Here is a 16,278-nt window from a genome sequence, read left to right on the forward strand (position 1 = left end):
AGTTCAACAAGCACCATGGATACTCTCGATGTCTTTTACGTCACTCACTCATCCCCCTGAGATCCTTCTCTCGCATAATCAAACAGGTGGATGGACGCAAATTATCGTATAAATTATCGTATAAAATTTACACGAGTTAGAAATCGAGGGCAATCGCGATTTCTTGATTAAACTAGGATATTTCGTCTGATTAAATATATATATGTGTGTGTGTGTGTGTGTGTGTGTGTGTGTGTGTGTGTGTGTGTGTGTGTGTGTGTGTGTGTGTGTGTGTGTGTGTGTGTGTGTGTGTGTGTGTGTGTGTGTGTGTGTGTGTGTAAACATACGTAAGTAATATTTAATTATACGTACTAATTTTTATGGTTTTTATACACGCAGCTTTTATATATAAATGCTTTGCGATGTATACTTATTGTACGTTACGATTTGTAAGTCTAATGTAAGAAAAAATAACTTTTACTATTTTATTAGTGTTCTGATAATAATATATAATATTAATGATATTTGATTATAATTATAAGATTGTTACGAAAACATTGGCTAGAGTAAGGAAAAAAATTATAAGCCCGAGGCGCTTGATCCGCTTTTGGAATAGGGCAGCATGAACCAATGCTTCCTCCTGGCCTTCTCGAGGGCTTAGGTCTGTGAGCCCTAAGAATATGAGGAAGAGAGATATTACGTTTCTCTGAACGAGCCATTCATTTGAATGACCTTTGTCAATAATAGTGTCAGGCCAGCAGAAGATCTCTAGAAGTAAGTTTCTAAGTCCAATAATGATCTAAATTAGGCGACATATAATTTGTTCGCCCAATAATAAGAATAATATCAATAATATTAATATTAATATATTTTTGTGTTTTGAAAATCTTATATTAATTCTGTACGTAAAATATATCTTTTTAATATTTGGAATCCATCGATACATGTAATTTTAATATTGAATTCTCGCTTAACACTTCATCAAACAGAAGAATTATATAGAATTGGACAGAAAGTTCTCCAATATTTTTCAACGGATATCTCGTGTATTTCAGAGAGCAGGGCAGTAGAAAGAACAGAAAGTTAAAAATCTCTCATAAGTAGGACGAAAACTTTTTTAATGATGACATGATCTAATTTGTAGTTGACTAATATATCACTATAAAGAAAGATAGTATAACGATCACCACTCATTATACCGCCGTAATTCATTGAGAGGCGTGAAAAGCATTATAAATATAAATTAGTACAAGATTTTCTATTAGGCTAACAGAAACGTCGAAGCGGTTCCTGACGAAATTTGACCTCCGTCAGGCCCTAAAGGCCCAGGTTTAAAAGAAATGCTCGGATTGCTATGTTAGAAGAGACCTTTCGCAAGCAGGTTTTACATTCCTTTTTTATTTATTTAACCCACTTGCATACTGTAAAATATTAATATCAAGGCATAATTTTGTATATATTTTCTCCCTGTTATTTTTTATTTTTTTTTTTTATATAACTTCTTAAGAAAGCGCGTCATGTGCATTAGTTCGGATAAAATTATACTAGAAAATTCACGTTTCACAAGCAACATTTGATTTTTGCTATTTATTTGAATATTCGCAAGTAAAAAAGTGATTTGTAATATATTAATACAAATTTCATCATTTTCAACGAATATCTAATTATAAGAGAAAAATAAAACAAATTTTTTTTTCTAATTATGGTTTATAATTCTTTACTTTTATTCCTATTCGTAGATACATCTTGCATACTGTGTTATATCTCGAAAAAGTGCGCCAACGGAAATTTTATAGTCTCCTCCTATCAGGTATACATGTCGTCGAGCAAGCAACGGCACCTAAAATTGGGCCACTTATATAGATAGATATTACGAAATACAAAATTTATTTCGCATCATTTGATTCTGTTGCATCTGTTATTAAAATGCATTGATAATGACATCGTTAATGACATGTTAAGGGTTGAACTGAGGCGTGAAGAACGTTGTAAACACGATTAATCGAACACTCAATACCAGGAGGTCAGAAAACGTGAAGAACATCACGCTAAGAAGGAGACGACACACACATATTAAAGAAAAGATGAATTTTTGCTAGCGTTCCCAGTCAGGATCACAGTTAGTACCAACATTGTCTTTCATTTACGACCACACAATACAAGAAAACTTTTAAAACTCCAATAATAGATCACATCAAGATTAGAATTTAAAATGCGCGATAAATAAAATATTGCACAAAAGTTTATGAAAGTTAGAATAACAAAACATATAATATTTTTTATTTTGCAAGCAACACTTTTAGAGAATTTTTTATTCAATTCTTTGCTATTCTTTTGTTTTATTGTGATGAAGTTAAGATGAGAATTCAATATTCAATCAAAATATTGTATCAAAAAATCTTAAATATTCGTAAATATATATATATATATATATATATATATATATATATATATATATGTGTGTTAAATTATTTGTTATATTTAATATATATTAAATTTATTATATATATGCATGTAACTGCTTCAATATATTTCATGATTAATTATACTAATTTTTCGAGTTTTTGTAATGACTGCGTCAAATTTTAAAATTGCGTTTTGTACTTTGAGTTTCGTGCGCAATAAAAAAGTTATTGAACATCAATTTAATCTCTCATTATTGATGTACAATAATATGCGTTAAATATAATCAATTATATGCTTATCAATAATTCCAAAAATTTATAATTGTTTCGTAATTTCCATATATATCGAAAATATTATTTGGTAATTTATTAATGGGATTTAAATCTAGAATCAATATAATTTCGACGTTACGTTACATTCAGTTAGAGAATACGTAACACTAATTGAATTACATTCCTTCAAGTCAAACAGCGGTTTGAGAATCAATTGAGAAACAACAATTGAGAATCAATATTGTATAGGATAAGATATATAAAATAAATTGGATTCTTTAAAGAGATTCGACAAGAACCTATTGATTAATGGATTCCTTCAAGAAGATCAGTCGAGCGTGTCATTCTTATTGGGAAAACAGAATACCATGGAAGTACTTGGAAAGGATCTTTGTGTGCACGTTGTATGCGAAACAACGTCACGTAAATACAAAACTTCAACAAAACTTATTATATAAAAAATAGCGTCATTAAAATTTATTATGGAAAACTTTTCATGGCTTAAAGAGTTTTATTTTTTTACAAACCGTTTTCTTTTCCGCATTTATACAATGTAATTATGTTTCTTGTTTTTTTAAATAAAAATGTGTAGCTTTTTTAAATAATATATTTTTTTGCCCTAAATATAAAAGCAGAAAGTTATAGGAAAACAAAATTAAAAAACTGTAAAAAATAGAATAAAATTTGATTATATTTATTATTATTTAAAAATACAAATTTTTGCATCAAATTATTCCATCCAAAATTTTAATACATAATTAGTAAAAATAAAATTTTTAGATCAACTAAATTAATAATCAATATTTTTGGTATTAATCTAAGAATTAAACAAAGAAAAAAATGTCATTTAATTGAAATGCTTTATGTTATAATTGTAATTTTTAATAAACTACATATACATAATTTTTTTATATGTAAATATAATTATTTAAAATAAAATAAAATATTACGTTTTAAGTTAAGTAAGATAAGTATTTTAATCAATGTCATGGTACTTTTCAAGATTTTCAATATTTCTATCAAAGTTATCAAGCTTTTGACAATTACAAAAATCTTTGAAAGCTTTGCAAACTTTATTTTTTTACCTTCTAAGATACGCTTATAATTATTATGATTCATCGTTATTATTTTTATAAGATAACACAGACAGAGAATCAGTTAAAGTGCGTTTAATATTATATAATTTTTATAGAAATGATTCGCGCGAAATTTCGTAAGAACGTTTTTTTACGCTGATCTATAACGATGCTGAGTAATCTCGAGTGAAAAAAATACATTACATAACTGAAAAAAATTACAAAAAATAGGCAAATAGGCGTTCTTCATCTAACACGCTGACTAATTATGGAAGCGTAATTAATGGGATTACTTAATAACCGGCTTACTTAATAACCCCCCGTCGGGGTGCTCGCGCCCCGAAGAAGCTTCTTTGCACTGAATGATTCCCTAGTAACCCTGAGAAGATTCGATCTCTCTTCGAAGCTGCTTTCTCACGCCCGTTGGGACTCGTCCTTCGATTCCCACGAGCCTAACGGACGAGGCTTTGCCTTTCCACGAAAAAAAAAGAAAAACGTTAAGAGAAAGATCCATAGTAGGTGAACCTTCCGAGAATACTTTGATACCTTGGATTTTGGAACGATCACGAGTGGGGGTGGACAGCATGAAATTCGCACACTGATGTCTAGAAAGGACTTTTCGAACGAAATTTTTCTGTCCTTTTACTTTGAAAAAAATAATCCAATTCGATGATGGGGAAAATTGTTTATCGAGGCAACAATTTGTTTTAGCCCTTAATACGATATGTCATATATATATATATTAGATTTATAAAACTAATATTTTTCCTCAAATATTTTACAATCAACGATCGAAATCAAGAGGTGCCGAATTCTTTAATAATATAATCATCATTATTACTTATTAGTCAATAATTTACACAATTATGAAAAATATATTTCTTAAAATATTCTCACAGAGATTTGCGCAAGATTTATCCGCCGAAATAAATACTCTACGACGAGATGATTGCATTACGTTGTTACCAATAACGCGATATCTTCTTACGTATTAAATCTTGGGATATTTTTATAAACGTGAAAGCACTTCTCAAGAGTCTCTCAAGAATTTCTGACATAGAAATAATAAATCTGAAAATAAATCGCAGAAGACCGAAGAGATAAGTCCTTTCCATTTTCAAAAAGATCTATCTATATTAGGAAGAAAGATTTTGAAGTTATTCCATTGCTTTATATTTATTTCACGATGTAGATTATTTCGGTGCGACATCGAGCCGTGCCTCCCTCCCAGGAATTGGTCCTGGGAATTATCGACACGAAATTCTACGGGTTCAAAGGTCTTCGTCTATATACCGCGCGCGGAGGGAAGATCGCGAAGGAGGATCCGAGGTTCGAACCCTCTCACGACCCCTCGGCTATATCGGAGGACGCCTTCGTCGAGGACGCCTGAGATCCTGCCTCGAGCGTGAGAACGAATCTCGCCCACGGTCAAATTCCGTCGATCGAGTATTAGGGCATCAGGGCAACGTAGGAAGGAATTTCAAGACGCGGCTAACGATTACGAGATATGGAAAGTCTCACAATTTGCACAAATAAAATAAGAATAATGATAGGAAACCTCGAACACAAATTTCATTTCTAGGCCTGACCACTTCTGCGATCGATCAGAATTTCCACATGATCGTGAAAGAAACTTGTTGTCACATCTTCCTATCATTCTTCAAAAATAATTATAAAAATAAAATAAATTTTTTAATTTATAACTTTGTTTCGGAATAAATGTTTTTATCACAATAACTTTTTACATCTTTTAACCGATTGAAATTCATCAAATGATGTACCTTTTATAGCAGCAACGAAGTAGAATAATAGTAGAAGAATAATAACATAAAAGTAATTAATTAAAATTAATAACACACGCATGCTATGCACTAACGGAAATACAAAGTTTCATTTAAATTTATACATTATGATCAGATAATTAATAATCCGTGTAATTCTTTTTATATAATGAAAATCTAAATGAAAAAGAAAGCAATTCACGTTTATTGTTAGCACATTGTTAGCTATAAATAGCTATAATAAATTCGTAAGAGCGAAACTTTCCGTTTATATCTTTAAACTTTCACTTTGCAGGTATCAGTGGTACATATGGGTGGGTTAAAACGACGCGAAATAACGCGGCCGGGAGAAGCTGTTATTCTTACATTAGAATGCATAGGCGTTCCCATAGGGACGCGGATTACATTACCCCCAGAGTATACCATGAATAGAGTTCCTTAATTAGAGACCAGGGTAGTATGGAATTCGAAGAAGCGTCCTCGAGTCCTAGACGTGACTGTCGGATAATTTTATATTCAAGAAAGTATTTTAAAACACAAAGTTATTATGATACTGATCGTTTAATATCGTATATAATAACAAACTGTACTTTAAAATCAGAATTAAATTCATTTTGATTATATATAATATTAATACATCTTATCTTTATTTTTGGCAAAAGAATTATTATAATTATTATGGATTAGTATGAGAATAAAAATTTATATTCTTTACCAGAAAGTTATGAAACGTAGACTATTTAATAAATATAATTATTTGTAACAAATATTTTACAATTTTATTCAATAAACTTTTTCTATTTTTATTTCTTTTTTATTAATTGCGTATGTTATATAATAACGTTCTGTTATATGTTTCAAATGATATAACATGCCTATTGAATAAATATTTTTAGGCATATTCAATCTCAATTGAGCACAAAATTGATTTTTTTCATAAAATGTAATACTATTTGCTATATCTGGAAAAAACTTAAAGACTGCGATTTTATTATTATATATTATTTTATGTTATTTTATATTATTTTATGTGTGTATTTGTAAGTAAATAAAAAAAGATATGTTAGAGAGAAAAAGAGAGAGAAAGAGAGAGAGAGAGTTGTAACATCTTACGTATTATTATCCAATAATATTAATAAAATACAGAACATTGTTTTTAATAAATAAGTAATCAATTAAAACTTAAATAAATATTAAAAATTCTTATAATATACGCTATCAGATACAAAAATATAATAATTATTTGAATATAATAAATAATATAAAATATGTTTGATTCACTCTTATTCTGTATACAAAAATATGTGTTATATAAGATTCATTTATAGTTCATAAAAGCGAAAGGGTTGATCCTTCTAGTTGAGTTGATCTACTTAGATATCAGGAAGATAGGACGATCGAGGAGGGCGCATAGGATATTCTCGTAGGATGCTAAGGATTTTACACCAACTCTTGTTCATATTCATTTCTTCGTGTGATCGATAAACTTTTAGCTGTTTCTTTTATTAATATAATTTAGTTTTTTAATAATTTAAATACTTAAAATAAAGAATTGACTAATGTCATTTATGTTTACGCTATAAATATCGCGGTATAAATAGCATCAATTATATCTTAACATGTCAAATTATATTTAAATTATAAGACAAACAATGTGTCAAGATATTTGTATATCATGAAGGTAAATATTAATCGCAGATTTCTGATATTCAAGTACCACGTGTCGTTCGAACTATTTTACGGCAAGGATCGCATGGAGGGTAAGAAGTGGCACAGGGGTTGAACACGTGGGTACCGGAGCGAGGAATGTAATGAGAAAAAAGGCCTACCACGTGACCTTTTCCATCAGAGATGCATGCGATGTAAGAAGGTTCCGCCCAAGCTTTCCTCTAAAGGGGTTGTTTCAATTAGTTTTGAAAGGGTAGTTCGATCGAGGTAGTTGGCCTATTATTGCCGACCACTATATCTTTAACGAGCAATGTATATGTATAACAGTTTATGCATGTCAGTCATTCAGTTTGAAAATGATTAATTATTGGATTTTTTCTTCTGTTTTAGAAATAAATTTCAATAAAATAATTCAGAATCTTTTCTCTTTCTTGAAAAACAAGAATACGTTCAAGACAAAAAAAAAATGAAATTTTTCTTTACGAGACAAAAACGTCTCGTTTGCAGAAGTAAAAAAAATAAAATTGTTCAAAATGAAAACTTATCAACGTCACTATTTTCAACTATCAAGGGCAATGTTTTAAGGTATATATGCAATGCCTTAAACGTGATTTATAACATCAGGAGACATGATGATAGCTCGCTTCAAGTGAATATCTTATTATATATTTTAAGCGTTTCTATTTTTTTCGACAAATTTACACGATCATTCTTCATTATACAATTCTGCTGTCTTCAAACAATTTTGCCGTTTCACACGATCGTATTTTATTACATCATAAAACATTTTTATTTCTTCGATGTATACATATTTTCGTCTATGTGACGGTCAAGAAGACGATACGCGCGTGAGAGAGAATACGTGGCTTAGAGATAAGCAAGGTTCCACACATGAAGCAGAGTAGCAGAAAGCGTGAAGAGGATTCTCTTCTCGCTTTCGTTCGCAAGCCGCACGATATACGAGTCACATGGGGTGGAGGGAGGGTAGCGGCATCGTATGTGCCCCGGAAAGCATCGAACTTCCTCAGCTTATACGAATTTCTGATGATCAAACCAGCAGAACAAAAGTCGGAAGACTTAGGATTTTAATATACACGCGTAATATATACTTCCATAACAGTGGAATACATTATTATATTATTATTATATTAATGTCCGATATTCCCAATTTCCCGAATTATCAACCTTGTTATTAATTCATCATTCTCTTTCTTTATATCATTACTCTAATTACATTTGCTTATATAAATACATGCCAAGCTAACGTTCCATGTAAATGAACATTGCAATAAATAATAATTGAAAATCATTATAAAATAAGGATATTCCTAAAATATATTTTCTTTTCGAAAATCAGTACTCACACAATTAGAAAATTTATGTACTTTTATTAAAGAATTTGCTGTTTTGTTAAATTTTTATTAATTTTTGTGTTCAATATCTCTATATAAATTTAACATATGTCCATTATATTAATTAAGTTTAACTAATTTAAAATATAAATTTATTAATTTATTAAAATAATTTTTTTAAAAATATTGAAGTAACACAATATATATATATATATATATTTTTTTTTTTAAATTTATGTAAAATTTATGTTATAATCTATAACTGATCGATCGCATCGCTAGAGGAGTGTGATATCTAAAATCTTCCCGTAAGTAAGATTTCTATGTAATGAAACAAAAAATATGTTCTAAATACCGTTCAATGCTCCAATTAAATATATTAGATATGATTAAATATCTATATCATGTATATTTAATTATTCTTTTGCAAAATATATCAAATGTATCTAATGTACATTGTCTTAATTACAATTTTGAATATTTACATCTATGAAGAATAGGAATAACTTTTAATCTTATATTTCTAACAAAAAAATATGTTAATTTTACACATAATTGAATTTACAATAAAGATTACATTTATTTTCTGTTAAAATATTAATATTAAATGATGTGGACATGTTAAATGGTAATACTAGTATTACCATTTAACATGTCCATATCATTTAATACATCATGTTAAATTAATACCAAATTTTGAATGAATCGTTTGGGACATGTGATATGTATTAAATTCACAAATTTCTCAACAGTGCAATTCTCGTGCTGATGATCATCTAAAACATTTACTTCCCAGTATAATATTCTTAGTATAATAATTAAATAAAAATATATAACAATATTATATACCGTTCGAATTGATTAAATAACATCTGTATGTCAAGAGCAATTAGATAGCAACAATTGTCGACTGGAATTAATTAGTAGCTGCTCTTTAGGGCAGTTTGCAAAATATCCAATCAAATCTATTTGCGTATGTCGTGAACTTTTATTAGAAAAGTAGGAGAAAATTGATTTTTGAAGGTTTTAAATGATTTGGGAAGCTATCAAGAACAGCAACGTTGGTCAGGAATTTTGCTCATGCGACACCGCTAAGCAGGCAGTTGGGGTGCAGCAATAGACTCAAAGGGTTGTAATGTAACAAAGGCTCATATCCCGTGAGGTCAAAGGTTTCCTATGAAGCCTAATCCACGAAAATTCCACACCAAAGCGGCGACACACAATTTCCTTAGGTATTCTCATTAACTTTTGGCATTTGCTTTCAGGACTACAATCTGTATTTTATCGAACAAATTGTATAACCGTTAATACTTCAACTTAAATAAATTATTTAAAAAATTTTGTTGTTTTAAAATATATACAGCCCTATTTAAAATTCAAGAAATTTTATATTTATATTTCCAACTTAACATCTTGATTTATCCTTCATCTGTATTCTATAATCTTTTAAGAATTGAAAAATACAAATACACAAGGAAATTGAATTTACTCAAATTCTACACAAGAAGCATGATTATGTAATTAAAATATAATAAAATAATGAAAATTGAAATCTTTAAATTATGAGATATTCTCATAAACATATTCATTGTATAATTTATTCGAACAGTCTTGACGATTTTATAAATTAAATAGTATTAGTTTATAAAATTATAAAATTATAGATAGAAGGCTTGATAAATATTCGATAAATATTAAGCAAATGTGCATATTTGCAATTTCCGCAGTGCGCAAACAACGCTCGTGGGACTGAAAAGCACGTACACTTATGAAAATGCATCGTGCATTAGTCGACGATAAATTTTCTCGGGTCAGGAAAACGAGTGCAACACAGTCTATTATGCGCAATGCTGCATCGTAATTAATATCTGTGCGCGGATATGCAAACACACCACCTGATTACATGATGAAGTAAATCTAGTCGGTTGACGTAGCCGGATAAAAAAAATATGGCATTCAATAGTGCTGCGGAAAATCCTAATTTGATATGTAAATATTCATGTGTAATGTTTCAAGTATATACTTTATAGACAGGCTAAATAAAGTAACGTGTAATTTCACGCTTTTGTATGTACATTTTTATATGTATGATAGTACATACAAAAGAGAATTGATATTAAAAAGTTCGATGTAGAAATGTCATAATAACATCGTATTAATCCGCGGTGTATGCACATAAGTGGACGTTAAATTTATATTAAGTAAACCGACAGTTTATTATATAACTCGATGTAAACAATTTGAGTAATACAGCTAAGTGAAGCACTTAATTATATTAACGCGCGTACACCACGGCTGAACAAATGTAATTCCTAGCAAATGTGATATGCCGGGGACATTACAAAATTAATTGTACACGAAAAATAGAAATCTCTCTTTGCCGTTTACTAATTAAATTTATCGTAGTTGCCATAAAGATTCTTTTCCGTTTGTACATTTTTGAAATTAATTTACATTAACCGAGATCATTCATATTTGTTCATCGCTATGTCGGCTTTTTAACAGAATTAAATACGATTGATATATCTGATATTTAATACGAGGCTTGAGAATAAAATATTCCCATAGGTTCTACGAATGTAATACACGTATTACAAACCATCACTCGTGATCGGTTTTTTTATTCAAAGTAACTAAATAAAATTGCAATTTGAATTGAAATAATGTAGTAATAGTTAGTTATTTAGTGTGGATAATGTAATGTATATCCGAGAAAGTTAATCCATTCGCCTAATTTATTGAGTGATTAGTCCCATTTTTTTCGGAAGGATAATGCCACCCAGGTTTATTAACAGGATTGATATAAGCATAGGCTTCAGAAAAGCGAAAGCGTTTTTTAAAGGTCAAGTTATCAGGACAACATGTTATGCATGGAAATTGCAAAGCCTGCAAGAATAAATAAATTTAGCTTGCGTTCAATAAAACTTCGATCACTTGGTTGAGCATCAGGATTTCATCTTGTCAACGGCACGAAATGCATCGCGTACGTATATTAAGGTAAATTATTAAAAGTTAAGTTTAAAAGATATCAGATTTTTAATTAACTGTTACAAATGTGTCAGATAATTATAATAGATGAATAAAATCTTTATAAATTTAAATGGAAAAATAGAAAAATCAATTATTTCGAGCCAAGAAAGCAAATGTTTAAAAAAGACATAAAGATAGGTTTTCTAAACTTTTAATATGATAATTTTATATAAAAAGAATTTTTAAACAGTTAACACGCGCGCGCGCGCGCGTGTGTGTGTGTGTGTGTGTGTGTGTGTGTGTGTGTGTGTGTGTGTTGTGTACATATATACAATGACATAGATCGTTTTTGAAAAAAGGAGATTATAAAATCTATCTGGATTTATGCCCGATTCCACCAATGTAGTTATTTTAATCTCAGTTCAACTCTCTTTTTATAATTCTTAAAACTAAAGAAAGATGAATAAGTTGAACCGAGATTAAAGTTAATCTACGTTGATGGAGTTGAGCATTAATATTTATTCTGTATGATATTTATACTTAAAATGTTAATTGAATTCACTTTTGTTTTTCACAATTTAATATAATATAATTATATGTGTTTATCTTCAGTCAATCGATTAATTAATTATAGAGAGCCGTCAGAATCACATCTATAATGAAATTACTGAAATAGAATGTTTCTAAGAATAATCCCTTAATCGATATCTCAATTTACGGAATAAGCAATAATTTTCATAGCAGAAATAATTTGTTTCACTGAATTATTATCTGTCAGTCATGGTGATGCTGAATAGAAAGTAGTGGATTTAAATATATCCTAAAGAAATGTTTATATTGAATTTTCTCGACGAAAAATGTTATGAAATATCGAGGCAAGAACTAAATGTAAATTTCCATAAATTTCCGGACGATGCATTCGAGTGCAACTGTGAGGGGAGGGGGGGGGGGCGGGGGAGAAGAGTGAGATTTCCGAATAATCGCCTGATAATTCTGACTCAATCAATAAATCATTTTCAGCACAAGCACCTTTCCGTGAGAGCGGCTTTCGCATTCGTGAAAAGGATGAGACAATGGCCGGGACTGATCAAGGCCGTTTCCCATGGATGGGTCGATGACCGGCACTACGATGCTCATAAAAGAGCACATGGGACTCCTTCATCTTCAGTTTCCCGGCAGTTCTCGTACTGCTTGAATCGTTTCGTATTACGAGCACGTATACGCGACAGCTCTTTTAACTTTTATACAGTCTTTGCACTCTAAATGTTATCCTCATTCGCGGGATTTAATCTCAATTCTATAATATAATTAATGATATGTATTGTGACAATCGCACGAGATCATCGTCGCGCTTTTTTAATTTTTTATATTAATTCGTCGAGGAAGGGTTCGTGGAATTTTGTCATGTGTGGTGATAATTTATTAATATTGACATAGTAAGACTTTGCGACAGTCGAATTATTTAATATCAAGCGACATTTTGTAAATAAAAATCCCTTATCGCAACATCTAACACAAAATTGACAATACGATTGATCGGCGATAGCTTATCACAGTGTAATATTGTACTCTACGATATGCATTATGTAAAAATTACTTACCCGATGGATGATTAGATTGCAAATTGTAGTCATCGACTTGTAACGTGCTGTTCGGCCCTGTTCTGGTAAATCTAACCACATGATATTGGTTGTCGTTAACTTTCACGCCAACCTCGCCGATCGGATGATCGTTGGTGCCCATATTATATACCGCGAAAACGTTACCTTCCACCTGTGTGTGACACGAATGAATTATTCACTTTTGTTGCAGTTAAATTTAACTCTTGATTAGTGTCTATCAGAATAAATCTTTACGATAAAAATTTACAGAAGCAAATAAATTAAGAGAAACGCTTGAATAATCATTACGCTAATTTTTATCTATAGATCTTCCTATAGATTTAATAATTATTATATTATAATTTAAATTTCATTTAATAGCTAATGATTGACTTACAAATGCAATTATATATTTAATGTATTAAATTTATTTCTATTAATATAGATTAAGTTTAATCTTGCTTTAATTCTTTATATTTTCCTAATTTTTTAAAGTAAAAAATATAAAGAGTAAATTACAGTTAATCTATATTGATAAAAATGGGCGTAAATGTATATATATATATATATATATATATATATATATATATATATATATATATAAAAGAAATTACATACATATATAATTGTTATAATTATTAAAGAATTTACAAAGAGTTACACACACACATATATATATATATATATATATATATATATATATATATAAAAGTATAATCCTAATAATATATATATAAGTATAATCCTTTTGCGAAATATTTAATACTAATATTTTTATAATTAAACGTCATTTAATATACTAACAATTTCGATTTCGAGATAATCATTACTTGACGCAGATTCTATCCTAAGCAATACAGCGTCATTAACGCCGGTGACGAAACCAAAAGCCACAGTATCCCGCTTCATTTCCGGTCGACGATCAGGCGGAAAGGTATACGTGATAATTCCTCTTCCGGCTCCAAATTCGTAAGCGATAGCCTCTGCGAAAAGAAACATTTTGATGTTAAGATAATGTTTTGTCTAATAACATATTAAATTTTATGTTTGTTGCTACTGTTTCCGCTTCAATGTAATTATTTCTTTCTGTTGTGTGAATAAAACTAATTTTTGTTCTAACTTTAGTGCATTTCTGAGAATGTTAAGTTTCATCGATAACCACGATTAACTATTCGGGAAAATATTTACCCCCCGGCGAGAGAAATCGTTTCTATCCGAACTATAAACTAGTTTTACAACCTACCCTATAATATTTATTACATTGCAAAATAATTTGATAACTGCAAACTTTGGTAACTTTATATAACGTTATTACGTGATAAACTATGTATAGATTTTTGTAAATAAAATAGAAAAAGTTAGTTAAAAGTTAATTAATAATAAAAAGTAGTAACAAATAAATATAATAAAATATTACAAAGTAACTTAAAATTAATTTTTTATATAAATTAATTTTTTTATAGTAATAAAAAGAATAGCGTAGATGGATTATTTTTTTCTTCTCTCACGATACAAATATAAATACGAACGATATATATTTCCCTCTATATATTTCCCTTTTTCCCCGTTTCTTTACCGTCATTACAAGTCGGCCCGGTAAAACTCGTCATGTCGCAGTCGCATGTATAGCTATTCCACTGCTGCACGCATGTCCCATGATTGGCGCAGAGATCATGAGTGCACTTCTTGCCCGGATGCAAGTTGGTGTAAATGTCGCATCCGGATGTAATGAGAGAACTTGGCACGACGGCATCGGTAATGAGATCGGTGCTTTCCCCGCTGAGATCCAATGACGCTAGACATCCCTCGAATCCATGACGGCTGAGAATCTGCTTCGGTAATTGGCCGTATTGCGTCTTTTCCACACCACCTGAAATAAATGAGATGTTAAATCATTTATCGACTTTTTTTGATCAAAAAATGAAAAAAAAAAAGAAAAAAGAAAACTCCTCTTTCCATCTTTCTCTTTTTTTTTTCTTTTATTTAATACACGTTACTACGATTGTTTATCAGTACTTAAAAATGTTGTTTAGAATATAGAACAGTCTTTTAATCATAACGGTTTTTCTCGAAGAAATAGGTGTTTAAATCATTCGCCCATCTGTTCGCATTGCGAGTTGCGACATATAAATTGTCGGAGATGGAATTGCCAAAACCCAGACGGGACAATGACGCGACGTAACATACCGAAATCGAAATTCGGTAGTTAAATCGAAATCATCTCTCTCGCAAACTCTCTCGTAGCCTTGCGATATCTGCGAGCCTCTCGACAATCGCGGATATCGCGGATGCTCGACGAACCGAGACGACCGCACGTCCGGTCGATCTCGCCGCCATAAATCCTGCGGGATCGCCGCCGGTCGAAAATTATTTCGACGGTCACACATTATATCCCGTATGACCGCATGCAGGAATTGCGAAATGCAACTGCGCGACCAATCGTATACAGCGTCAAAATCTCTCATCCAGTATGCTTAATATACTTAAAGAGATTTTAGATAAAACAAAACGCGCGGTACCACAATATCCCTTTTTTTTCCGTTAAAATGGTCTCTGTCTAAAATGGTAAAATAAACCTTGAACTATTGAATTACCAAAAATAAATATCTCGAAATAGCGAAAATCAATCGGAGTAAAATTTCGACTGCAAACTTACGTGTCATGAATCAACATTATGATGCGCGAGCGTGGCTTCATAATCGCTATTGAAGAATAATTGATGACTGATTTGTCAATTTATGACGGTGACCGATAGATTTATTAATGAATTAAGCAACAGAAACGGTATGATATGGATCTAATTAATAGTGATTCATAGCGCGCTACGCGTTTCGTACCATAACTGAATTTCGGATCGTTAATCCAGATATACCTATAACTGATATCTGCTATTAATTAGAAATATAGAAATATCTACGCTTTATAAACGCTTATTTATCAATAGATATTATCGTTTACGTGTCGTTGACATTTTATATTTTAAAAATCAGATTATCTTTCTTATCAATATTATCTTTCGTGCAGCACGTCATCAAGAAATAGTAATCTTTTTTGTTATAATTGCGTCACTGTTTTTTTCATAAGTATTAGCAAATAGTTATAGCTGAACAAGATATTTTAAATAATAGAATAAGTCTACAGATATTTATTACGGAGATAAAATCGACCAATTC

At 30.4% G+C, this 16,278-nt stretch overlaps 1 protein-coding gene across 6 annotated transcripts in view; it reads right to left on the bottom strand.

Annotated features, from left to right (window-relative positions):
- The window catches only part of Nrx-1 (neurexin 1), a 222,029-nt gene that overhangs the window by 21,310 nt on the left and 184,441 nt on the right, over positions 1 to 16,278 (bottom strand). For all 6 annotated transcript variants that reach the window (XM_089074798.1, XM_089074801.1, XM_089074802.1 and 3 more), the window contains 3 exons: positions 14,682 to 14,975; positions 13,910 to 14,088; positions 13,106 to 13,277 (listed from right to left, as the gene is read on the bottom strand). In XM_089074798.1, coding sequence (XP_088930924.1) covers positions 13,106 to 13,277; positions 13,910 to 14,088; positions 14,682 to 14,975 — 645 coding nt within the window. The remainder of the gene's footprint in view (positions 1 to 13,105; positions 13,278 to 13,909; positions 14,089 to 14,681; positions 14,976 to 16,278) is intronic.

Source organism: Pogonomyrmex barbatus, unplaced genomic scaffold (genome assembly GCF_055798465.1).
Source record: "Pogonomyrmex barbatus isolate J1 unplaced genomic scaffold, ASM5579846v1 scaffold18, whole genome shotgun sequence".
Classification (NCBI taxonomy): Eukaryota; Metazoa; Arthropoda; class Insecta; order Hymenoptera; family Formicidae; genus Pogonomyrmex; species Pogonomyrmex barbatus.